Source organism: Mytilus edulis, chromosome 9 (genome assembly GCF_963676685.1).
Source record: "Mytilus edulis chromosome 9, xbMytEdul2.2, whole genome shotgun sequence".
Classification (NCBI taxonomy): Eukaryota; Metazoa; Mollusca; class Bivalvia; order Mytilida; family Mytilidae; genus Mytilus; species Mytilus edulis.
Window position 1 is genome coordinate 61640819 of NC_092352.1, and position 27395 is coordinate 61668213.

At 31.6% G+C, this 27395-nt stretch overlaps 1 protein-coding gene across 1 annotated transcript in view; it reads right to left on the reverse strand.

The window, feature by feature from the left end:
• Positions 1-1020: 1020 nt before the first annotated feature.
• The window catches only part of LOC139488743 (uncharacterized), a 37741-nt gene continuing 11366 nt past the window's right edge, over positions 1021-27395 (reverse strand). The window contains exons 2-10 of the mRNA XM_071274571.1: positions 27344-27381; positions 22461-22522; positions 20167-20202; positions 19122-19157; positions 18064-18099; positions 15619-15654; positions 6342-6384; positions 3436-3527; positions 1021-1741 (exon numbers count right to left, since the gene is read on the reverse strand). Coding sequence (XP_071130672.1) covers positions 1673-1741; positions 3436-3527; positions 6342-6384; positions 15619-15654; positions 18064-18099; positions 19122-19157; positions 20167-20202; positions 22461-22522; positions 27344-27371 — 438 coding nt within the window. The 5' untranslated portion in view covers positions 27372-27381 and the 3' untranslated portion in view covers positions 1021-1672. The remainder of the gene's footprint in view (positions 1742-3435; positions 3528-6341; positions 6385-15618; positions 15655-18063; positions 18100-19121; positions 19158-20166; positions 20203-22460; positions 22523-27343; positions 27382-27395) is intronic.

The window sequence follows — 27395 nt, forward strand, 5'->3', positions numbered from 1 at the left end:
GACGGGTTCGATTCCCAGTGAAGGCATTCAGAAATTACAAAAATTAAAGGTAAGTTTTTAAAATAATTCCATTTGTGAACAGAAATCAATAAATCAGTCAATTGAACCTTAATGAAATTAGACACACAAAGGAAACAATAGAATATAATCTGGTGAGTCCATTTCAGCCACGGATTTAGGAAGCGTTGATTGAAGAAAAAGAATCCACGGTAAATGAATAGGCTGACGTCACCACAATGGTTTAACTTTATAGATCTTCTCTAACGTAAATTTCTCTGTGGATGTCTTCAAATATTCCAGATTAAATTATCAATACATCATAAATAAGGCATTCTAATATGACATGCTCCTTTCGCGTTATGAATAAACCCATGCTCTAAATCCAATAAAAATTTTTGGCACATGCGTATATTGACTACTGCAGAATAATGAATTTTATCAAATTGGCATGTATTTAATATATTTTAATAACTTAAAACACTTCCAAACTCTTAAATGATGCACAAGTTGTTACTAATTCATTTATTAATTATGACTGTAATGTGTTGCATTCCGAAATTGATATATTTAACCTAGATACGACAACAGTTCATGCTGGCTGTTCAAAAACTCCTCTCTCTTGAAAAATCACAGTGCCAGCTGCTCGCTTCTTTACAAACAAAAAGGGAGATTCAGGGAAGATCCCTCGAAATCGGTTTACTCTTATACACATTGGACATAGAAATTACATGAAATGTCCTAATCAGAATCGAAATAATTGATGCAAGCTATACTTTATTATAGTTTTAACATGGGTAGGCATTATATTCGTGTTATTTTAGCCCTCACTTTCGCTCGGGCAAAAATAATCACGAATATAATGCCCATGTTATAACTACAATAAAGTATAGCTTGCATCAATTATTTCTTTTAAATTCTGCTTTGATTTCTGACGACTTCGTGACTAAAAAAAAACATAAAATTAGAGATACCAAATCAACAAAACCGGTCGTACTTTTTATTTAAAAAAAAAATTAAAACTGCCACACAACTCCAGTCATGATATTTGAAAACAAATACAAACTTAAACAATACAGAATCTTCTATATCGTTTAAATGTTACAAAAGTTACGCATTCCATTAAATTTCAAAGTTTTAAAAACTATTTTGAAGAACAATCATGTTAGTTTAGTTTAAACAGTATATCTTAATGAAGAATCACAACAATAAAGTGTTACAATGTTACATTAAATTCAAATATATGATTTTAAAATCATGTTGAATTAGAGATAAATATACAAAGTTTAATGAATCTTGACCTTTTATATCTCGAAGTATTCTTCAGAACATAAAGAATTCCAAAATATGAAATAAAAAAAGGTTAAGAGGAAAAGGGTGCAGCAAAATGTTTTAAACTTTTACCAGTTCAACAACACAACACGTTGTTTATCGTTATCATGGTTGATTTCGGAAAACGAAACACTGTCAAGTGCCAAAAAAGAACACACGCAAATTTGCTATCCAAAGATATTCTATCATGGAAATATTTCATTATATGTATTTAAAAAAATTCAAATTGTTATAACTGCGTATAGAGATATTACCATATTTGAAACACATTGTTTATGTTGTTGAATAAGATTTCATGATAAACATTCTCAATTCTCTCCTCCAATATGATCATATACATTGTTTATGTCTGTTCTATAGCAGATGCACAATTGCAGCACTTTCCTAACCCTTTTTCAAATTTCATATCAAACTGAAGTGAAAAAAGCATGATTATAATTGCATCATATATTGATATTTAATGTTATCTAAAATTATCCATTAAAATTCTCATAAACAAAAAGTATTCATTCCTAACTTTCATGGTTATCGACGTGGTTTAACTAAAATGACTAATTTTGCTCAATTTTAGGAATTGTTAAAGACCGCATAAACTTTCCAAAATGACGATTTGTTTCCCCCTGTTGGTTAATGATATATTACTGCTGATACACCTTTATGATTGTATATATTTGTAACATATAAGTTAACTCCAGAATACGATAGCGTGCAATTAGACATGTTTCACTCTTGTGTTTGCCACTTTTCTCCTGGATTTGTCTTAGTATTAATTGATACCCATAATAATGGTTTTTTTTTTACAGTTCAATGTAATTGATATTAATTATTAACATAAACAAGAGTGTCTTGCCTGCTGTACTTGAACTTATATCGAAGGTCTGTAGTATGAAGGTTTAGCTACAACTATCACATGAATTTATACTCGTGTGATGTTCTTTCGTACTAATAACCGGTTTCACTGATTACGGTTTTCAGCGTTGAGATTTTATTCAGGTGTTTACTCAAATTTTAAAAGCACATTCTGTCGAGTGTTTTAGGCATCTAGATTTTTTTACCAAGGCTTACTACGATTTTTTATTGTTTCTGATTACTTTGCGATTTTCGTATGTCAAAAAACGGTGTCAGACGTTTTCGTATGAATTAAAAGTTTGATCGGTACACGGACAGGAAATGACTTAAAAATCCGGAAATTAGCATTTTCTAAAGACGTGGTTCTGGTGATCGCTTGAATCATAAAAAAAGTTATTTAATACTTTTCAGTGCTAAAAATAACTAGTACAAAGTTTTATGTTGGTGTTTTATGTGCTGAAAATTGTAACATTGCTATTTATTTCAGATTGGCACTGGGTTTCTTCAAAGGATATTATTTTTTTGAAAACTGAAAAAAATTGGGATTAAATGTAAAAATTTAAGACTGTCTACATCTTTATGTTTCAAGGATGTATAAAAAGTATTGTCAATAGAACATTGAATAAATGGATTTTGAACATCCATTTTATATAAGAACCATGATAATTTTAACTCGCTGGTTTGTAATAAAAATGACAAAAAAACACATGACAGTCACACGTCTTGAAGACATGTCTAAGTTGTTTTATTAACCATGTGGATTGGTTTGAGGGAGTGAATATCAGTTTGAAACAAAAGATAATTTTGATGAATGGGGTTCAAGCTATTAAAGTCATTTTAAAATATATTCATTTTATTTTACTGAAGACCAGGTTAAAACTTATCTTTGAAACTTGCAACTTCTTTGGTATTTCATGTGACATTGATAACAAATCAAACCTTTTACTACAATTTTGAAACTAATGATTTAGTTCCCAAAACTTGGTAACACGGATTGGCAATATGTCAATCAAATTTATTTTTCGTAAAGTGATAGGTATAATGGTTTCTGTCTGTTCTTTTTCAATATATGAATTGTTGTCGTATTGCCAATTATACTGCATCTCCTTTTTCTATATTTTTATCTTCATCGTACAACACCAGAAGAAAACATTCACATATGCTTTTTTTATTCCATTTTATCATTACATAAAATCTGTGTTGGCTCTTTAAACCAGTTGAAATACAAATACATTAGCTTTTTGTCAATGAACTTACCCCATTTTCTAAGACTTTCAACTGGAGAGAAATGGTATCCTGATTTCCAATTCCTCCTATTGAATTGCTTACTGCACCTAATATGTTTTGCACTGAAAACAAAAAGCATGAAATGATTAACTACAATAAAAACGATTCGTGTTTAATAGATACATCGGAATTTTGTTGAAACTGAACCCTGAAAGGAACTGAAAATGTTCATGGACTCAATTTTATTTACGACATTCAACCACTATTATTGAAAACTTGTATAGTGACTAGTGAAAATCTTTAGTTTTGTTTTGATACAAGGAACTAGCAAATGGATAAATCATGGGCTCGAACTATGTTAGGTATATCAAAAAAAAATGAAGAGCAATCTACTCTCGAATACCAGTATAACGGATGCAAAGTATAATAAAACCAACATGCAATTATGCAAATACTCCTTTTGCATTCAAATGAGATAACTATTTGACCATACATACCAATAATGATACTGTACCTATTTGGTTATTCTACTTACAATAAACTCATTATAGATACCGAGATAATTTTTTTGGTACGCCAGACCATCGTTTCGTCTACAAAAGACTTATCAGTTACACTCGATTAAAATTCTACATTAATTATTGAGAAACTGAGACGCTTACTCACGGATGTTGACCTCCGATGAATTTGGCTATTCTATAAATGTCCCTCATAATCATTTACATTGTAGATTCTTACGTTTCTACGTATTTATACGTTGCTGGGTTATTTATTTTTGTTTGTTTTGTTTGAGCGATATTGGTCAAGACAAATCATTTGCTTCTGACTAACTAAATTTGTTTGAACTGTCCATTACCAAACTTCCTTCCATGACCATAAAAAAATCTATTGCTATGTGCAATATGTATTTTTTAAAAGTCAATTTCCCTCTCGTGTGCACTAACATTAAAGAGTAATTTATGTAGAAAATATTTTACGTACATTAAGATTGCAGTGACATTGTGTCAAATCAAAAAAAGTGAAAGTCTTCCTGATAAAGTCGATTAAAGGAAAACGCGGAAAATATAGTACATTTCCTCAATAGGAAAGAAGACAGAATGTCAAGGAACCTCATAAAATCATAAAATCTGATTGCAATTCAAATCGGCGAAGAATTAATTAAGTCAAATAATTTATTTTTTTATTTTTTATGTCTGACACGCACTTCAAATGACTCTTCCGTGGTGCTAAAATCAAATATTTGTATGACCACAACCAAGTACTAAGTTGAACAGCCTTTATATTCCAAAAACTTCAACAATTGTGTCAAAAACGTCTAAGCTTATAGATATAGGAAGATGTGGCGTGAGTGCCAATGAGACAACTCTCCATCCAAATAACAATTTATAAAAGTAAACCATTATAGGTCAATGTACGGCCTTCAACACGGAGCCTTGGCTCACAGTGAACCACAAGCTATAAATGGGCCCACAATTATTAGTGTAAAACCATTCAAACGGGAAAAACACCCTTGTGTTTCGAATAGTCGGCAATTTATAAACGATTATCCTACAAAAACGTCCTGACTTCTTGTAATTCGGTACACAATGGGACGTTGCGTCCACCAACATAAGAATTAACCCAGTGGTTTTGAAAACTCATCAAAGATACTATGATAAATGTTTGGTATGCCATACTCTCTGATTGTTCATAACAGACATATCAATGGCGCTTAATTAAATAAAAGAAAAGTCGAAAGACTAAATCAAGTATAAAGTTTAACAGTAAATATAACCCTAAATTCCAAAAAGATGTTCCGAATGTGTCTACGTTCATCTATGACATTAGGATATAAACCCTTAGTGATTCACAGGATACTTTCGTGGCCGAGTGGCCGATTGGGCGCAAGGGTTTACCTACAGGGATCACTAGTTTTCAACACAGGTCTTGAGCGTTCTAATCCCACTCGTGGCAGGTGTGTATAAACTCCGATCGCCGTTTACTAGGTTTTACAAATTTTTGTTGATGAAGATCGTAGTTTTCTGTGTTTCACTAAAACATACCTCCAACATATTGCAAATAATACTTAAATAAACTCATCATAGATACCAGGACTAAATTTTGTGTATTCGCCAGACGCGCGTTTAAAAGACTCAAAGTGGCATTAACACCTACCATATATCAGTTATGTCAGCATCGAGTTACTAAATACTCGGTATTTGCACATAGATGAATTGAGATAAATTATATATTTAAATCTGACATCAACACAATGTAAACTGACTGACACATGGGAACTTTCTATATAATCTATCAATAATGAGTTATTAAACGCCCAAGTCGTGAAAATCATTTACATTTTTAAACATATACTACATGCAGGAAAATGATTCGCAATGCACAAGAAATCAGCTATATAAAACATGTTTACTTTTATTTGAAATATTCTATAAGTAATACAGCCATAAAAAATCATAAGCATTTTATCACAAATTTTAGACTATAAGACTCATATATTTATCTGTATGATGTCATATTATAATTATTAAGTCAAATCTTAGATACTAGTAGTTTTTTATGTTTGCTAAAGTCTGAATTGCTTTTTTAAATAATGTGATACACAATGTTAGTTATCATGTACATTTTAAACTTTGAGTTAATATTCTGGGCCCAGTAAGAGCAAGGTCTACCGTCTAATTTATAATAAGGGTAAATAAATTATCTCAAATCTTACTGGTGTGATCTGTATATCACAAAAGTTTGCATTTTAGACAAATATCTAACCATGATCAAATGAAATAATACTGTAACCTGTGTAGCGTTAGAGCTTGTTATACTGATTATATGTTTATCTGGGTTTTTTTTAAGATAACCCTCATTCATCTGTTAAGGGTTTATGTTGTTGTACAGTTTTATTGCATTAGCTCAGCTCTAATAAAAATTTATATTTTTCTTACAACTTTGAGCTGCCATTCCTAGGTTTTCATAACTCTGAGGGAACTGAAATACAATATGCAACATTAATATCAAAACTAGTTAATAATATATGATAATTAAAAATTGGTTTTGAATTGGAATTCGTTTTTTCCACTTACACTTTTTACGTTTCAGCTCTTTTTACAGAAATTCTTTAATTATATTTCATTTTGATAACAGTCTTTTCTATATTTATTGGTATTCATAGATAATGCAATATTTTACACTACAGTCTAAACAGATTTGTAATATGCATTTCTGACAATAAGAATATTAAAAAGATGAAGACAAAATTGTTTACTGCTTTTATTTTCTATCTATCAAGAAAATATCGACCATCACAAATAAAAATGTATGTTCAAATGTTGAAACCAAAAGATTCACTCTAAAAGTCAAATCAGTCTTGAAGTATTTTGACAAATAATCCTGAATCCTAATTTAATACGCCAGAAGATTGTTAAATAAAAACATTTCACAAGCGAACATACATTGGTTCTAGATGATAATTGGAAGATGAATAGTATTAGAAGAATTCTTATAAGATATCCAATTTCGTTTTGAATGTTTCTGAATTTATTTATTATTTCACATTAATTATCCAAAAGTATGATATGTATACGTGTCTCAGTTTAACTTCCTTATCCACAATTTGAATAGCTATCTTAACACCAAACCATCTATTGTTTGACACTTATTTGATAAACGCGTTTTGGATTTTTCATTTGTCGGAGAACCGTGCGTAAACCAAATGATAGCATTTTGAAAAAAGATATGGGAAGATAGCTCTTATAAAACGTTTTCAGAATATCAAAAGAGAAAATAGAATCACCAAATATTTTGTCCTGCTACATGTATAACATAAACTAGAAAAAAGTGCTGAAGATTCCTTCATAAAGTATTCGTTCTCCGAATTACCTCCAATAAAAAAGCAAAGTGTGAGGGAAATCTAAATCAAACAATAATATCCTTTTTAAAAAATATCAGTGATGATAAACTTCACATTAATTTCTTCTCATCAAGGAAAAAGTCGTGTTAATCAGTTGCATTGCTACATCGAAATTTGTTGACTTTTTTTTAAATTTTAGATTTTACAATCCAAGATGGTGGAAGATAGCAATACTATCTGCATTAATTTGTTACCTTGTCATTCTAAGTGGTACGGATATAGATATTTAATCATATTATGTAGTATTACTAATTAGCCGTAAATTCACGTTTTATAACTTTGTACATTAGAAAGAGCAGTATTCACATTTTACTTAAGTAAAAATCACACAGCCCAATGCTGTATTTTATCTTTTTATCACTAGAGTTGTTAGTTAGTAAGACTTGAAGTGTTACCTATGCGTAGTTTCCTATGGGTACACTTGTTTTGTGTTGAGAATTAAAAAAAAAGGAAAGTGTGCTAAAGCAGCAACACCATACCTCAGCAAATCATATTCCATAGTTGCTGTCCTTGAAAACAGACCACAATTATTATTATGAGTATCCTTTTCCAAGTTGTGAAATATAGTTTTTTCCATTTTTCTTTGAATGATCTACGAACATGCAATAAAATTGAATTTATAATTGCATATGTATTTTGTTGATGAAGATACCTTATGCAAAAATCCTAGATGTTGCTTGTTTGATTGCTGAAATGTTTGCAATGCATATTATTATATCAGAAGAATTACTATTTTACCACTTTTATCCGTTACGTTTTTACCAGGCTATTTTAATATATCATTTTGGTTTAGGATGTTTATATAAAAATAAGGAGATGTGGTATGATTTTTAATGTAACAACTATCCATTAAAGGTAAAATGAAATGTATGTAAGCAATAATAGGCACTCGTTTGGCATTCAGCAATGATAAAACCCCATACCATGTGTTCGGCTATAAAAATCCTTGACATTACAAATATGTAGCAGTTCAATTGAGAAAAAAAACGGCCTAATTCATATAAAAAATTACGAAAAACACATATAACGTACACGAACCAAAGACAACCACTGAATTACAGGCTCCTGACTCGGGACAGGGACAGAAAGAATTTTTTACGTTCAACCCTCCCCTAACCTGGTTCAGTGGTGCAACGGTACAAAATAAGAGCAAACTATAAAAATCAGTAGAAAAAGGCTTAACTCATTGGATGGATACACATAAAAATACATCTAACATAAACAAAAAGTAGACTTGGACGGGCACTTGTACCCCCTCCACCCGCCCAAAAAAGGAGATTAAGAACAGATCTAAGAGTCTTTGCAGTTACTAACAGATAGTTCAAATCCAATAACAACTAATGAAAAAAAACTTATGTATCTAAGAATAAAATATCAATCAGTTAACTTCTAAAATCTAATTGGTTAAGTTTAAAGACGGCATTCATATTCAGAAAAAAACATGACATTGTGCAATGCCATAATATAATTATCGACAGTTTTGTCCTTGTATCCTTCATGTATATGTTCTACCATTTGGTAAAATTGCTTGTATTCTTTTTTCTTTTAACTTTGTGCTAACAGAAGTTTATGATTTTAGAACTGCACATTTCATACTTATCGTTAAGGGCTCGATTCTTTCAAAGCCTTAAAAAAAAACCAATAAAGCATGATTGGTTAAACAATGTGGTTTTTTTTTTTGTGGCGCAGGAACAAACACACATTGAAAGTCAGTTTTACATGTAAATTTTGTGGTGGATTTTATAGTGAATGCATATATTCTTTTGGTGATTCACTTTGAACTAGAGTTTGCTATTCCTTACAAATAAAAAAAAGAGAATCATATCGCTATCCAATAAATTAGTACTCATTATACTTTGTCATATTTATTCATTCTACACTTTGAAATGTTTTTATTGATCTTGTTTGTTCTGTAAATGGATACTTCAACGATATTGTTAGCTATTAAACTATATATACAATAATCATGTACATATTCCACAGTTTGCGACAATGGCAAGGAGTACAAGGATACATAGCTTTTTTTTAACAAAAATAATCGTCCTTTTCAATTAACAGGATGTTCTATGGATTAGTTTGTTATATATACATCTCATTACATTTTGACTTGCTGCATCTGCTGGGGTCATTTCAGTTAATTTCTGACAGGTGGGGATGGATGGGGAGATTTATTTTTATACGTATCAAAAACAAAATCATGAAAAACTACCTATCAGATCTAATTATTAAGACCTATCAGATATATAGTTTCCTTAGACGTAATTACTTTTACCTTGAAAACTTTACTGCTGCAAGACCCTTCGAAGTTTTTTGCAGATAGTTTTACGTGTCAGATGAAAAAAAATTACACCCCCAGACAGGACTATCAAGCCCCCTTTATGTTGCATTTCTGTAAATATTAACAATGCAATTTCCCATAGGAATTCCTTTTACGGCTAAACCTGTACCACTTTTACTATGCACTATAATTGTTTTCAAAGGTCAAAATATAGGGCTGTGCGGCATATTTTCAACGTTTATATGCCCTGAACTTTTCAGAGTTTAAACGAACACTAATTTTCTTAACTACCCCTACCTCAAATGAAGGGTTACCAAATATTTCAATGTAAACATATATTCATGTATATTTAGTGGTAACATTCCCAAGTTATGTCTCTATGAGATGGAACACAGAGAGCATAACTGGGAACCAGTATGTAAACAAAATTAATTTTCTATGAATATTCTTAATCTCACCAAAAGAGACGTGGTTTGAGAAATAGTTGATTTTGCAAAGTGCAACCTTTAGCAGACATTAACTGGTATGGCCCTTGCGACACTGCCTGCTGAAACCCCTGTTCAATGGACAACATAGGAAGATTCTACGTTGTACACTAGATCATACTTGTAGTCAATTATTGGAAAAGAGACAGAGTTAATTTAATGTTCTATACACAAGGCATTATTTTAAGTATAAATATAAAAAAAGAAGATGTGGTATGCTTGCCAATGAGACAACTCTCTACCAGAGACCAAAATGACACAGAAATCAGCAACTATAGGTCACAGTACGGTCTTCAACACTGAAGAAATCCCAATCTGCATAGTCATCTATAAAAGGCCCCGAAATGACAATGTAAAACAATTCAAACGAGAAAACGAGAGAAAGCAGAAGGTCACCAATAGGTCTTCAATGCAGCGAGAAATTTCCGCACCCGGGGACGTCCTTAATATATCAAATTAAATCGTAACATTTTTACTGTATCTGGTTCGCATTTCGAAAATTAATGTCTCGTCAATGAAGTTCGTGACCATATTATTGTAACAAATTAGAAATACAAAAAGGAGTTCAGTATCGCAAATTGCTACTTTTATATCTGAACGATTCATATCTTTGGTTACTGAAACGATATTCTTACTGATAATCTGGATAAACCTTTTTTTAACAATATTGTTATAGTATGCCACAGCGTACAATTTTTAAAATAAGACATTTTCATAATATGACAAGTTTTGAAATCACTTGACAACCGTCTGGACACCACTGAAACTTGACCATTAGCGCCTCCTTAATAACTCAAACACGATTCCAACCTGACCACCGATTGAATACATATTCGATTTTTCCAACAAATTCACGATCTCCACACGATCTTTACTCGACATACTAGACAAATCAACTATACTCGATTTCAGCCCGATCCCGAGCAGATCAGATCAACCTGATCGTATAGGTGTCGGAAGGGTAGTCGAATATGTACAATTTCATTATTAGAAAACGTCTGAATTGTTATGCCCCGCTGCAGCGGAGGGGACATTAAGTTTTGCCCTGTCCGCCAGTACGCACATACGTACACCCAACAATTACTACCAAAAAACACAGACCAAGTGCGAGTTTGAGTAATGACCCTTTATAACGTTATATGCAAGAGGGGGCATTATCTGTGTCCTATTGACACATTCTGCATTTAATTGGTTCGATTCAGTCGTTCACAAAAGGTGTAAGTAAAATAATATAAGATATCTACAGAGAAATAAAGCAGTTAGAATTGTTGACAAGGTGGTTAGAGCTCCATAGAGACAGGTTAGTCGTTGTCATGGAGCTTGACGAGAGCGTAAAAGACGAACAAGAAGGCGTAGACAGCAACGAGCGCCGAGGAATCTAGGTGAGGCAGTGGCGACAACTATATGGGTAGAAAGAAAGACTTACACATGTTACAGGAGTTTAACAAAGATGACCCCAATGGTTACAAAAACCTCATCAGAGTGGACGCAGATATGTTATGGAATTTTATACAGCTCTTTTCCTGAAAATGACACAACTGATTGACATTTGTCACCGGATTGATAATTTAATATATGAGTTAGCCATAAACATAAATTTTAACATCCCCTTTTCCTTACTTTGTTACAAATAAGGCTTATTGTTTGTGTCATATATGTGTATATGCATGTAATCTGTATTCTCCATAGTTTTAATATCAGTAGTTTATTGGTTAAAGATAATTTTTATTTTGGTGTAGTCCTGGCAACAACCTTCACGAATTTGCCAGAATATATTGCAAAAAGAAGAGGGACAAAGATGTCACATATTTCCCCAAAATATGACCAAAAAGTTGCGGGAAAAAGTTCCTGTGAAAAAAATGTTTGTAAACATTTTGGCCTTATGGTGACCTATAGTTGTTGATTTCTGGATCATTTGGTGTTTTATGGAGAGTTGTCTTATTGGAAATTTTACCACATCTCCTTATTTTGATACTACAAATACTGACTATCAAACAGAAAAAAGCCCATCAAACGGTAAAAAATAAACTTGAAGGCTAAATTAGTCATCCCAGGTCAAAATGTTGGATCTATTCTCTTCTGGAGTACCTGAGATCATCTAACTGTTTTGTTGAGTTCGGTGTTGCTAAGTGTTTAGTTGTCTATGATGTGTCAATGGAGTGCGAACGTTTAGGGTGCAAACGGACCTATAGTCGCCGTCAGCTAAAATTCGTAGCGGTTATCGGTAAAAATAATCTAAACTATAAATCGCGTTCACTCGAGATATAGTTTTTCACATTCCATTCATAAATCGCAAAAAGAAAAATTACTACTGACCTACCTTTTAAGTGATCACACTGTAATAATCCTGACCTTCACATTTTCCAGAATATTTTCCATTGTAATTCCGCTTCGTTTCTATGAGGATCATTTGTTTACATATGACATTCGTCACTGTACGCAGTTTCCTGAAATGTTCCTTTCATTGATGTGATAAGGTTTCCCGCGCTTTATGCAAATTTTATGAAATTGAACTCCACGGAAACACTTCCGGTAAAAACAATGGCTGATTCCACCATTTAAAATCGTCCATGAAAAAGTGAAGGTCAGGATTATTACAGTGCGATCACTTAAAAGGTAGGTCAGTAGTGGTTTTTCTTTTTGCGATTTATGAATGGAATGTGAAAAACTATATCTCGAGTGAACGCGATTGATAGTTTAGATTATTTTTACCGATATCTGCTACGAATTTCAGCTGGCGGCGACTATAAGGCGCGTTCGCGTGAGATGCGAACGTGTAGGGTGCGAATAAACACATCATAGATAGGATTGAAATTTTATATTTACGCCAGACGCGCGTTTCGTCTACAAGAGACTCATCAGTGACGCTCGAATAAAAAATTTAAAGCCAAATAAAGTACGAACGTGTATTGGGCGCGAACGGACGTGAGACTGTGGAGTGCTGTTTGCTTCCTCGTCGATTTTAGTTTTTCGCCATGGCTGTGTCGGTTTGTTTTCGAACTATGAGTTTGATTATTCCTTTTTGTATCTTTTGCTTCTCTTTTAAAATCTTAACCCTCCTTGCAGAAGTACATGCAAGTTCTGTACATGGAGGAATTTTTTGGGAGTTAATCTTTTTCCACAGTAAAATATAAACAGTAACAATATATGTTTGCGGAAGTTGCACACCCTTCTAAAGAATTGAGTAGGAGTCTTGTGTACTCGTGTATGACCGAGTAGAGATAGAAGAGTGGTCGAATGTGGTCACGTAGAATTTAGGTATTTGTGGAATTGGTTTGGAGTCAAATATAATAGAAGTCGCATTGATCTGGACGCGATCTGGGATTTGGTCGAGTTAATCTAGACCATTCAACAAACAGGTTGGCTTTGATCGGTAAATGATCGAATTTTAGTCGAGCGAGGGTAGAAATGATCGAATGCTAATCGGTAAAATATTTGTATGCCGACTAAAATGGATCTGGACACGTTCTTTCCCTATCAATTCGACCACTACTCGACGAATTCTCGATCTCTTATCGAGTGAATAGCTTCTCGATCTTTACTCGAATGTTTTTGACATGTCAAAAATTCTGAGGTAGAAAGTCAGATCAATGACGAGCAAGGTAGACAACCCCGAAAATTCTTGTCGATGGAGTCATACCAGTCTCCTGATCACGTAATCTGTCTTCATCGGGTTTGATAGAGTTGATGTGATTGGCAGTCTGAACCTAGCTTAAACATTAAACTAATCTAACAGAGCAAAACTTGAAAATGACCTGAATATTGGTCAACATAAGATTGACATGATGGGTGTGATAGGGTTTTCATCGAATATTTCTAATGTGCGCTGAACAAAAAGTATGAATTCAGAACTTGGCATGTGATATTGATCGTTAAAGCCTCGACCGTATAGAAATTTATTATAATAATATTGACATACTACACAGTTGGTAACAAACAAACATTTCTACATTTCATAAAATGACTGAATTTTCAGGCAATTCATAAAATGCCTTCCTTGACAGGCTATATATAAAAATACGTAAGAATTTTGTAAAATAACTGAAATTTGGAAACAAAATTAAACAAATTGCCTTTTCAGTTTCAGGCAATTTGTAGAAAACGCATATCATTGAGATGCATATGACAAAAAGTGAATAAAAACACAACATCTCGATATCTTGCAAAGAAAATAACAAATGGGTGGTTATAATGAAATTTCTTCAAAAACCAGAAAGGGAGGTTTGTATGTATGATATGTTCTTTTTGGTGAAACTACATTAATTACCTACTCACTCATTATTTTAGATACAAAATTTATGATTATTTTGTAAAAATGGCAGAAGGACAAAAATTTTCAAATGGAACAAAATTTACAAAACATTTTGTTAGAAAAAAAACAGTGAAGTGAAACTTATGAAGCAAAAAAAAAAGTTTGTTTTTAATTGACTGATTGCTGTTTGTTTACATTCAGTAGCAAAAATTTCATGTGTTTTTAAGCCAAGACTTATTTGGTTATATTTGCAGTGGATAGATCTTAACAAAGAGAGAATTCATACATCCATATCCAAACAACCTCTTCCCAAATTGCATAGGTTTCGCCATAGAAGGCCATGTTTGGTTGTAATGAGTATCTTCACGTTGACTGTCTCAACGCAATTCTTTGGTCTTTAAAATCTAGTGAATTAATCAGACAGTAATAAAATGTGTTGAAAATCTCGGTCAAAAAGAGACATACAACGGAGTATTTAAAAGGTACGAGTCTCAGACTATAGATGCATCACCAGTCATTGGCAGATCTGCTTAAAAGCTATAGGCCAAAATATATAAAACAAAATAATGATGATATTGTACTTTGGTGTTTATGTGTGACGTGTGTGTTTATTGCGACATCCAATGTTGTTGAACGTTTAATGTTTTATCAGAAAAGGTAATGGAAGAGCTAAATTTATTATGATGCAGGTTTCTCCAAATGTGATCGAGGTGCTTAAACTAAATTTTACGTCAAACAACGTTTTTTGCAACAACAAAAAACAAGAAAAATGTGGAGTAACAGTTCTGTCATCCAAACATTCAAAGAAAAAGAAAAAAAATAGGTGTTTAGTTCTATGCTTTTGTGCAGTAATTAACATAAATATAATGGCTTTCGACTTTTGCAGGCATTTTGTAAAATACACAAAAAAAAAACGTCATTGTGTAAAATGCCTGAATTTTGCAGGCATTTTTAGAAAATACCTAAGATTTATTGCAATTTACAAAATGTTTAAAATTAGAAATGCCTGTAAATACATAATGATCATAGTGTTAGCATACACAGCAAGTAGACAACATCATGTTTCACAGCTGTTTACGCACAACTAAAAGGAGATTATTTTTAATTATCTTGTGTGTACTGTAAATTGTGACGTCAACGATACTCTTAGTATAGACTTCTTTATTGCATATACAATTTTTAAATATTTCACATATTCAACACAAATAGCACAAAGATAAACAGCTTTTTTAAAACATAGACATCGACCTTAAAACAGGAATGTTATAGGCATAGATTCATTTATATGTCTAATTACCTGTTGGATCTGTTGAGCGCCAGTAGGCAAAGCAACCTATTAAATAGAAAAAAGGGCCGTATGCCATAAAGTAAGTCATATTTTTTATGAGGTAAAGACTGACATCATGCAGAGTCAATTGATTTGCTATACAAAAGGGATTTTATTTTAAGTTGAAATTATATATCCAACTAAATCGTATATCAATTGTACTGCATCAGATACGCATTTCGACAATAAATGTCCCTTCAATGAAGTCAAGGCTGTTGTGCTATATTGGACTCTGAACCGGAGTTCATTTTATCAATTGTTACTTTCACATCTGAGTAATTTATATCTTTTCTCACTGAAGCGAAATGTTTGTGTCAAATTTGTATGGTGTATTAAACATTTTTAATAACAGTATGCGACAACAAACAATTTTCCAAGTGTTGTAAGGCAATTGCAAGGTAAGACATGTGCTTTTTCCTGGATACCCTGAGAGGGTTGATTTTATCATATGTTGTTCTTAGAGCCATTATCTACAGAAGGGTGTCTCATATTTTGGATAAAATTTATAGATCAAATTTTACGTGTAATTAAAATATTATCTACTTTTATGTAGTAAGGATGTTGACACTAATAACAGATTGATGAGAGAATGGAATATGATAGCGATAATTTGAGACACCCATTTTGTGGCTCCTGTTGTGTTGATTAATATTATGTTAAAATTTCCTGTATATATACACCCTGGAAAACAGTATTGCAACACATCCATTGAAAATAATGTAAAATGACATGATTGTAGAATGTGTATAATTGAAGTTTTACCAAATACTTTAAATCCGTTTAAGGTTTTAACCTTTATTATAATCCTGGTACCTTTGATAACCAATTAAAATTGAATTTGTGTTTTTGACTTATATTTTAGGCAAAATTAAGACAAAATGACGCATCATAGAGCTGTACTGAATAAGTTATTCAAGCTTTGTTTTTCTTCTATGCTGACATTTTATAAAATAATTTTATACAGCAAACTACACATCTGATAGAGAAAATTTGTTAAAGTAGGCATTTAAAACTGTTATGAATGAGTTAAATTCATAAAAAGTATTTGGTGAAACTCAAGTTATGCACGTTTTATAATCATGCCATTTTACATTGCTATCAATTGAAGTGTTGCAATACTTTTTTCCATGTGTATAGTTATAGAGATGATAGAGCTAAATTCATTCAAGTGATCTGGCATATATTTTGCCATTAATTGCATAAAAATTTATTCCATAATGATTGCATAACAAAAATATTGCACTTTTAAAATATTAATCTTTTATCTATATACACTGCTTTTATTCAGCATTTTAAAGGTTGGAGATTGGAAGTAAAAAAAATTATAAAGTGCTACCTTAATCAATAATAGTTCCAAATCTACTAAATTAATATACAGTATCAATTCATATAAAACACTACAAGCATCAGTTATATGAATGTACTATACACACGACTGAATATTAAGTCGTAAGTCTACTTCATATCAAATTGTGCCATTTTTACCTCATCTTGTGCATTTCGACAATCAATGTCACTGCAATGAAATTCAAGGCCATAAAAATATTTTTAAAATTTTAGAATGTAAAAAGGAGTTCATTTAAGTAAATCCTATACTTACATTTGATATTTGTTTTATCTTTTCTTAATGAAACGTCTTTTTAGCCGATGTATATGAATTATAAAACATTTTTCATCAAAGTAAGCGACAACAAACAATATTCAAAGTAAGATATTTGTAACTTTTTTTATGTATAAACACACATGGACGATTTTGATTTATACTAAGATTAATATGTGTGTTAGTTTTTAAATTGTTTGTTTTTACTGTGCGCTCTCTGTAAAATATGAATTGTGATCTACGTACTTTATATTGATCATTAAAGGCTCGACTGTATCAAAGGTTATAAAATAAAATATTAACATACTACACGATCGATATGAAAGCGTGATTGTTGCCCTTGAATTCAAAACAGTCACACATTTAAAACTAGATAGTATGAAGAAATAAAAGAACACACCATGAAATTCAAGTATAGTCTTTGCATGCTTTGTGCCGAATTTTTTTAAAATGAATGTTTGTACGCATTTGGTGATTCACTTTGAAATTGAGTTTGCTTATTCCTTACATGTAAAAAAAAGGATAAAAACGCTATCCCACCAAGTCTGTACGTATCATACTGTCTCGAATTCATTCACTCAACATTAAAAAGAGAATGTTTTTCATCTTGTTTGTTCTGTAAACGGGTACTTCAACAGTACAATCAACAGTTAAAATGTATGTATTGTATATTTAAAATAATATTGTACATATTCAGAAGTGGAGAAAAAATGGCAGCAGAATAAAATAACAAGACAGTTTTTTTTTTTGTTAACTAAAAACGTCCCTTTCAAAAGAACATTCTATGAATTTATTTGTTATTTACGTTTCATTACCTGTTGCATCTGTTGTGGGAATTGTTGTTGACATGCCTATTCAATAGAAACAATAGAAGCATTTGACTCGGTACACTCGGTAAAACTTGTAGTCATGTTATCTGACAACAGACAGAGTTAATTGAATATGCTATACACAGGGCTTAATATTAAGTCGAAAGTCCACATAAAATTTAACTTGTACCATTTGTACTACATCTGGTGAGAATTTCGAGAATTTATGTGATTTCAACATGATCAATGTATTTCTAGGCCATAATTCATATTTTTTTAAGTTTGCGAAAAAGACAACAGAATAAGAGAATAAGACAGTGTTTTACTGTAACTAAAAAACGTCCCTTTCAAAAGTACATTCTATAAATTATTGTTATATAAGTTTCATTACCTGCTGCATCTGTTGAGCATTTCAACATGTTCAATGTATTTCGAGGCAGTGTATTAAAATTTTGAAATGTAAAAAGGATTTCATTTAAGTATATCATACAATTACATCCGAAAGATTTTTTATCTGTTCTCAATGAAACGAGTTTTTATAGCCAATTGTGTATGAATTATAAAATATTCTTAATAATAGTATGCGACAACCACCAATATGCAAAGTAAGAAATTTGCAAAGTAAGACATTTACAAAGTTTGACAATTTATGGACAAACATAGACTATTTTGATTCTGAAATAAGGTTAATATTTGTGTTAGCATTCAATTGCGATTGATGATCACATTTTCAAATAATGAATGCACGTACGCTGTTTGTGATTCATTTTGAAATTGGGTTTTCTTATTCCTTTTAAGTATACTGTCTCGTTTTTATTCACTCAACACTACAAAGAAAATGTTTTATTCATCTTGTTTGTTCTGTAAACGGGTACATCAACAGCACAGTTAACAGTTAAACTGTATATACTGTATATTTAAAATAAAAGTGTACATATTTTTTTTTAAGTTTGCGAAAAAAGACAACAGAATAAAAGAATAAAACAGAGTTGGTTTTTTTAAACTACAAACGTCCCTTTCAAAAGGACATTCTATGTATTCATTTGTTATTTACGTTTCATTACCTGTTGCATCTGTTGAGCGGCTTGTTGTTGGATTACCTATTCAATAGAAACAATAGAAGCATTTGACTCGGTACACTAGGTAAAACTTGTAGTCATGTTATCTGACAAGAGACATAGTTAATTGGATAAACTTTAAGCCCCAGTCCCACTAGACCACGATCGCACCACGCTCACCGCGATCTAAAATAAATTTAGATCGTGGTGAGGTCGCGGTATGAGCGGCATGAAAATGTTAATTTTTCGTTGCTTTCACGATGCTACTACGTCCTAATTACGCTTCTACAACGATCCCGCTACGATTAAACCACGTTCTAACCGTGCTTATTCTGCGACCTCACTACGCTTATAAGAACTTTTAACGCTCTTCACGTTCTCACTACGACCATACCACGAGTTATCCGATTGCAACACAATCTTACTGCGATTAAAGCACGTTCTTACCACGATTATACTACGTTCATACCCCGATCTTAATACTACGTTCTCAGCAATACCGTCAATATCGTGTTTCATATCAATATAGTTCCATTCCTTCTATTTCTGATTAAAACGGAGATTTCTCGGACACAATACAGTCATGCCACCAAAATCTACTAGAACACTAGAACATTTACAAAGTTTGACAAGTTATGGACAAACATAGACTATTTTGATTCTGAAATAAGGTTAATATTTGTGTTAGCATTCAATTGTGATTGAAGAGTACATTTTCAAATAATGAATGAACGTACGCTGTTTGTGATTCATTTTGAAATTGGGTTTTCTTATTCCTTTTTAGTATACTGTCTCGTTTTTATTCACTCAACACTACAAAGAAAATGTTTTATTCATCTTGTTTGTTCTGTTAACGGGTACATCAACAGCACAGTTAACAGTTAAACTGTATATACTGTATATTTAAAATAAAAGTGTACATATTTTTTTAAGTTTGCGAAAAAAAGACACCAGAATAAAAGAATAAAACAGGGTTGCTTTTTTTTTTAACTAAAAACGTCCCTTTCAAAAGGACATTCTATGAATTTATTTGTTATTTACGTTTCATTACCTGTTGCATCTGTTGAGCAGCTTGTTGTTGGATTACCTATTCAATAGAAACAATAGAATCATTTGACTCGGTACAATAGGTGAAACTTGTAGTCATGTTATCTGACAAGAGACAGAGTTAATTTAATACACTATACACAGGGCTTAATATTAAGTCGAAAGTCTACATCAAATTGTAACGTAACATTTATACTGTATCATGGTATGCATTTCGACAAAATAAGCAAAAAATTACACAATGAAACTCAAATATAATCTTTGTTGTGATTTTTTATAATGAATGCACGTACGCATTTTGTGAATCATTTTGAAATTGAGTTTTCTTATTCCTTTTTAGTATACTATCTCGTTTTCATTCACTCAACACTACAAAGAAAATGTTTTATTCATTTTGTTTGTTCAGTAAACGCGTGCTTCAACCGTACAGTTAACAGTTAAACTGTATTTACTGCATGTTTAAAACAATATTCTATATATTCCGATGTTTGCGAAAAATGACAGCATAATACAAGAACAAGGCATGGGTTTTTTTATTTTAACAAAAAACGACCCTTTCAAATGGACATTCTATTGGCTATTGTTATTTACGTTTCATTACTTGCTGCATCTGTTTAGCGGCTTATTGTTGTTTTTGTAATGTATTCAATAGAAACAATAGAAGCATTTGACTCGGTACACTAGGTAAAACTTGTAGTCATGTCAGCTGACAAGAGACAGCGTTACTTGAATGTACTATAGGCAAGGATTAACATTAAGTCGAAAGTCTATGTCAAATTATACCGTAAAGTTTATACTGTATATGGTGTGCGTTTTGACAATTAATGTCATTTCAACACGTTCAATGTTTTTCGAGGCTATATTTTTTTTCAAATTTTAATACGTAAAACAGAGTTCATTAAAGTATATCCTTCAATTACAATCGATGATTTTTATCTTTTCTCACAGAAACGATTTTTTGTTAGCAAAATGTGTTTGAATTATAAAACATTTTTAATAATAGTATGAGAGAACAAACGAAACGCGACAACAAACTTTGTGGAAAGTAAAATATTTGCAAAGTTTGACAATTTATGAAAAACAAATGGACAATTTTGATTCCTCATTAACATTGACATGTGTGTTAGCAATCAATTGACATTGAAGAGTACAAAATTGAATATAAAATGAAATACTATGAGCTCTCTGAATAGTATGAATTCAGATCTAAGCTTTTTGTATAGATCATTAACGGCTCGACTTTAATAAAGATTATAATAGAAAATATTAACATACTACACGATTGATATGAAAGTGTGATTGTTGCCCTTTAATTAAAAACAGTCAAAAATTTACTAATAGATAGTATGAAATAATACAAAAACACACCAAAGAAATTCAAATATAGTCTTTGTGGCGAATTTGTCATAATGAATACATGTACGCGTTTGGTGATTCACTTTGAAAATGAGTTTGCTTATTCCTTATATATAAAACAGGATAAAAACGCTATTCAACCAAGTCAGTGCGTATCATACTGTCTTGCATTCATTCAGTCAACAATAAAAATAGAATGCTTTATTCATCTTGTTAATTGAATGTACTATACACAAGGCTTAATAGTAAGTCGAACGTCTAAATAAAACTATACTGTTACATCTGGTGCGCATTTCGACATATTATATCACTTCAATGAAGTTCGAGGCCATTCTATATTTAGAATGTTATACTGAATGCATTTAATCATGTATCAACTATCTTAGGCAAAGTTGACCTTTGGTGGATTTAGCTATTTTTTAGGTCCTTTTTTGGTTATAGCTCTTCAACGCTTTCAGGCCTAATACATCTTTGGTATCAAATACTAGGCTTTGAGCGTTCCTGATGTAGGTAAGTAAAAAAAAAGCGCTTCAGAAGAATGCAATTTTTAATGTGGTGTTTTCATGTTTTGAGTGACTGGTGACTGCAATACCCATTCAATAGAAAAAATACATTTATGCCGTGAACTACGACATATTTCTTATGAGGCAACATCTGTCAAGAGACAGAGGCAATTGATGTACTCTACACAAGGGGTTTAATTTTAAATTCAAATTTTAAATCTAATTAAAATGTATTTATGTTACTGCTTCAGATGTCCAGTCTCGACTATGAATGTCCCTTCAATGAACATGATTAAGTTGAGGCCATAATCTTTGGATTTTGAAATGTAATACGGAATTCATTAAATCATGTTGCTTCATTACCATATGACTTTATATCTTTTTTTAGTAAAAAAAAACATCAGAATTACCATACCCACTTATAAAACTTAATTGCTACCTGTTGTTGACCATTAAACATTGGTGAAAAAGAAGGCTGGTAATAAGCAGCTCCATTAAAACCTAAAATACGCAAGTATTAGTATTCAATAGACTAATTTTAGCTGAAAATGGTCATTTCCGATAAATTCAGCTATAACAATAATATATGTCAATCAAAAAGCAAATGGTGAAAATACTTATAGTATAACTAATTGCCGTATTTGAATATAAAAAAATAAGACAACGCGTGACCGAACGACGCATGGATTAAACGAGTGCGCAGCACGAGTTTAATACATAGTGGCGTTCGTTCACAAGTTGTCTTATTTTTGATATTCAAATACGGTGATTAGTTATTCTTTTTATTACATTGGCAAATGCCTTTTTTTATGAAATTAATGTAGAAAATGTAGGGAACTATATCTTTTTCCTACGCATTGACAATTCGTTTTGATCCGATGTTATCGACGTCTTGACAACGCCTATTGTTGTATGACGTCAGAGAGTGAAATAACCACGTTTATTTCACATGTGAAATTATCGGTTTTTATTTAACTGGGAATTTAATGTAATTCATTGCAACCAATGTAATAAATTGCAATATCTAAAATTTATGAATGAACAACATATTTTGTCCTCCAATTTAATCCCATGGAATATAATACAATGTTTATAATTGGATCAGTATATATGTAAATATGAATAACCATACAGCACGATCAAACGGATAAGTTATATCTGTCTACCTACCATACGAAGACATTTATTCAATAATTGAATAATAATTTTTTAAGAAGCGGGTGATACTTAAAAAATATTCAAAGAAAATGATATCAAGTGCTCCGAAAGAGTCAGCAGATCCTGCTCCATATTAGATATCCGTGGTGTTGCTCTTGTAAAAAAGTTGATAAGTTTTATTAAGTATTAAGGTATCACGCAATAGCGTATTGTTTATTGTCACTTATTTGAATTTATCTTTTTTTTTTTTAGTGTTAACAATTCTAAAAATGTTTTAGGTAAATTACGTGGTTTTGGAGGTCCTTTCCATTCGGTTACCGTTTATGACTTTTTTTACTCTCTCCACTATACTTTCAAACATTCTTATCATACATAAGTTTTTCTTATTGAATTCATTGTTCAGTACCAAGATTTATATAAAATGAGGAGAATTGGTTTGATTGCTATCAAACACAGTCAAAATGAAGCGGATTTACGCATCAATTAGTCACCGTATGGCCTTCATCATTGAGTAAAACACATCCATTATAGTCAGCTATAAAAGGTCCGACACGACAAAATGTTAACTAATTCAATAAACAAAAAACAAATATTGAAGACAGCATCAAACGACAAGCACTAAATTACAGGACGAGGCTTCTGACTAGGGACAGCTACATACAAATATGACGGGGTTAAACATTGTTGTGAGCATGAATTTCAGTTATAAAAAGTTTGACTTATCAGATCGGGACGAAGCACCCACCACCCACCACACTCTACCCAATCAAATAAAACTAAGTAAAAAGGATAAGATAAAGTGTCGATAAGAGTACTTGCAGTTACTGATAGCTAATTCATAGCAAACAAGGGATGAACTGTCAAACTGCCAGCAAACGGGGTTTTCTGTATGTTTAAAAGCACTTTTAGGATTTTTTACCTGCCACATCCTATGCCTTTTTTTTTAAATCTATAAAGAGCCATAACTCCTGAACGGCAAGAAACAAAATCGTCAATTTCAAACTTGACCACTCTTTATAGTACTGACATTAAGTACAATTTTAATATCAGTTTTGTTTCTTTATTTGTTATGAATCACAAACTATGGCCAAACTTAATTGGGTCCTCAATGCTCTTCAACTTTGTACTTGTTTGGCTTTATAAATATTTTGATATGAGCGTCACTGATGAGTCTTATGTAGACGGAACGCGCGTCTGGCGTATTAAATTATAATCCTGGTTCTTTTGATGACTATTAATAAAAATCCGTCTAAAATTCGTTTCTCTGAAAAATTAAAACAACACTTCTCGTGTCCTTGATTCCAATTTTGCGGTAAATAATATAATGTCTCAGTTTACCAAATAAAAGCAACTTACTTCAAATAAATTTAATAAATACAGCAAAAACTGCTCTTTTTAGATTTGGATATTTCAGTCTCACACTCAGTCTTGAAATATATCGACAAAAGGGACGATTTTTCGTTCCCTATTGTAATTTTTTTGAATTTTGGTATGTGGTGTTCATTTTGGGTCGACTTGTGGTGTAATCTTTTGCTATTCACGAATGTCTGTCTATATAGACATTATATATTCAATTAACTTAGACTTGTATAAATTATTAAGTCAGGGATTTCGATATCACAAATAACTTTGAAATAATTAATTCTCTGTTCATAATGTTTAAGAAAAAATTAAAATCTCAAAAATACTAACCTCCGAGAAAAGTTAAGGACGGAAAGTCCCTAATCAAATGGCAAAATCAAAGGATAAAAAAAACACATCAAACGAATGGACAACAACTGTCATGTTCCTGACTTTGTACAGACATTTTCAAATGTAGAAAATGGTGGATTGAATCTGGTTTGATAGCGCTAAACCTCTCACTTTTATGACAGTCCCATCAAATTCCGTTATTTTTACAACGATACGTGAACAAAACAGACATAATCGCTAAAATAGTCAAAATATGGTTATAGCATTTATCACTGTGTTACAATCTCAACACTAATAAACATATACAAAAAAGTAAGGTGGTATGGGAGTCTAAATTAAAATGATATGATGTGTTCATACTTTGCCAAAACGTAGTATATATATATTGATATACGTTCAAAAAATATAATAAAAATGATAGGTCACCACGCATTATCTCAAGCTACAGGCTTTTAACAAAATTACACATTTTGTATGGATTTTTCAAGAAAAAATATAATTATGTGATTAGAATCTAGACTAAATTATAGAATTGTAAAATAAAATACGAGAAGATAGCTTTTTGAAAATGCTTTAGGAATATCAAAAGACAAGATAGGGTCACCTTACGTTTTTTTCGGCTAAAATACCAAAATAGAAAAATTCCATGTAGATCCCTAAATAAAAAAATCAGAATTACCTCCCCTGAAAATGGAACTTCAAAACATTGAAAATCAAGCAAAAGTAATTTATACTTGTAAAAATATTAATATTTATAAGTTATAATCTTATTTTGTTCTTTTAAATGAAAATTTACATTAGTTATCTGCATTCCTGTATCAAATTTTGCTAACTTGATTGAAAGTCTGGATCCTTAGATTCTTTGTTTTTCACAATCCAAGATGGCGAAAGACACCAATACCACCTTAAGAAATACGATTATAATTCCCTTCTGTAAAGTTGAAGCTAGATGGATTTTAATATTTTGTCTACCGTTTTAGCCATATAGCTCCTAACGTTTACACATACTTAAACATTCTAGGCCTTTATTTCTTTTACTTGAGCGCTCATAATGAGAATAAATAAAACAAAATGATTACAAACGGGATATCGCATCCTAATATTTTACAAATATTTAGTCGACAAATTTAACTACGACCCATTTCATCTGATCGATCCTTTGACAAATGTTTACGCTTTCATTGATTCATACTTGTTACGAAAATTAAAAATCGTGTCCATCCAAATTATTAAAAAAATATTTGTTTTTTTTCCGTTTGATAAAACATGTTCAACACTCAGTTAAAGGTATTGAAAGAGCCTGGATACCTTAAACAAATCTAGAAACGGCTTGTTGCTGAATTCCAGACATTATTTAGGGCATAACCCATTCAAGCAGTGCCTGTCTTTGATAGAGGGTTGCATGGGGGCTATCGAACCAAGGGTTGGACGTAGTATAGTTGAAGTAATCCTTTTAAATTTTTTACAGTCGCCATCACGAGTCGGTTGACCGTAATGGAATATCTGTATCATAAATATCCATTCATATGTTCAATTGTCGTTACCACAATCCCGCCCTTTTTTACACGACTCTGACCTTGTTGAGACTTATAACCTTATGTGTACTGAACATGAACAATATGAAGCGTATCACCAATGATTAAGTATATATACTCCCTTCCCCAGCACTTCAGATTACACACTAGTACTTGTTGGGTGCGTGTTGCTATTTTTTTTTTTTTTTTTATATTCTATGTACAATTGTGAGGACTTGTTTTCCTTTTCGTCGTCTAAGTGTTTTGCATTGGCATTGTCAGTTATCTTCAACATATAAGTTTGGCATGTTTCTTTGATGTTTTCCACCTCTTTTCTTTTATTCATTCGGATATTTCTGTGTGGCGACTGATAAGGAACCATTGGTCCATAACCCTGAAATATTCATAAATATCATAAAGTCAAAATTATTTCTAAAATTGTTCTGAACTTAATTGTTTTACTGATATTCTTTATCAGATTGTACAATGAGTTCATTAAATATAGGTTTGAAAACCTTTTCATACATACTACTAATTTCATTTCATTTACAAACTAAGTGTCCTTTTCTAATATCACCAAAGTTATCATACTTTATCTGATTAGAATTTTGTTGCAATGATTTGTTGTCATCACATATTGTTAAATTGCAGCCGTTTTTAATTAAATTTTCAGGATATATCTGCAAAAGATATACTTTTTTTTTAAATCATGACATAAATCTCAGCTTCATACGTAAACAGAAATTAGACAACCGAGTTATAATCATTATATGTAGCAAAGCTGCCAAAATAACAATACAAAAAGCATCTGGGTGTGTTTTAAGTTGAATGCGTAATAAGTTGAAACAATGAAATCAATTATCTGCAAAAGAATCATTTTTCCCAAATCCATCATAATAAACGAATATATAGTAAGAAGTATAGTATCTGTCTTGCTTGACATAAATACTTACCATACCTTGAAAAGGATACATGGAATTCATCATCTTGCTAGTTCTAGAAAAAAGTTT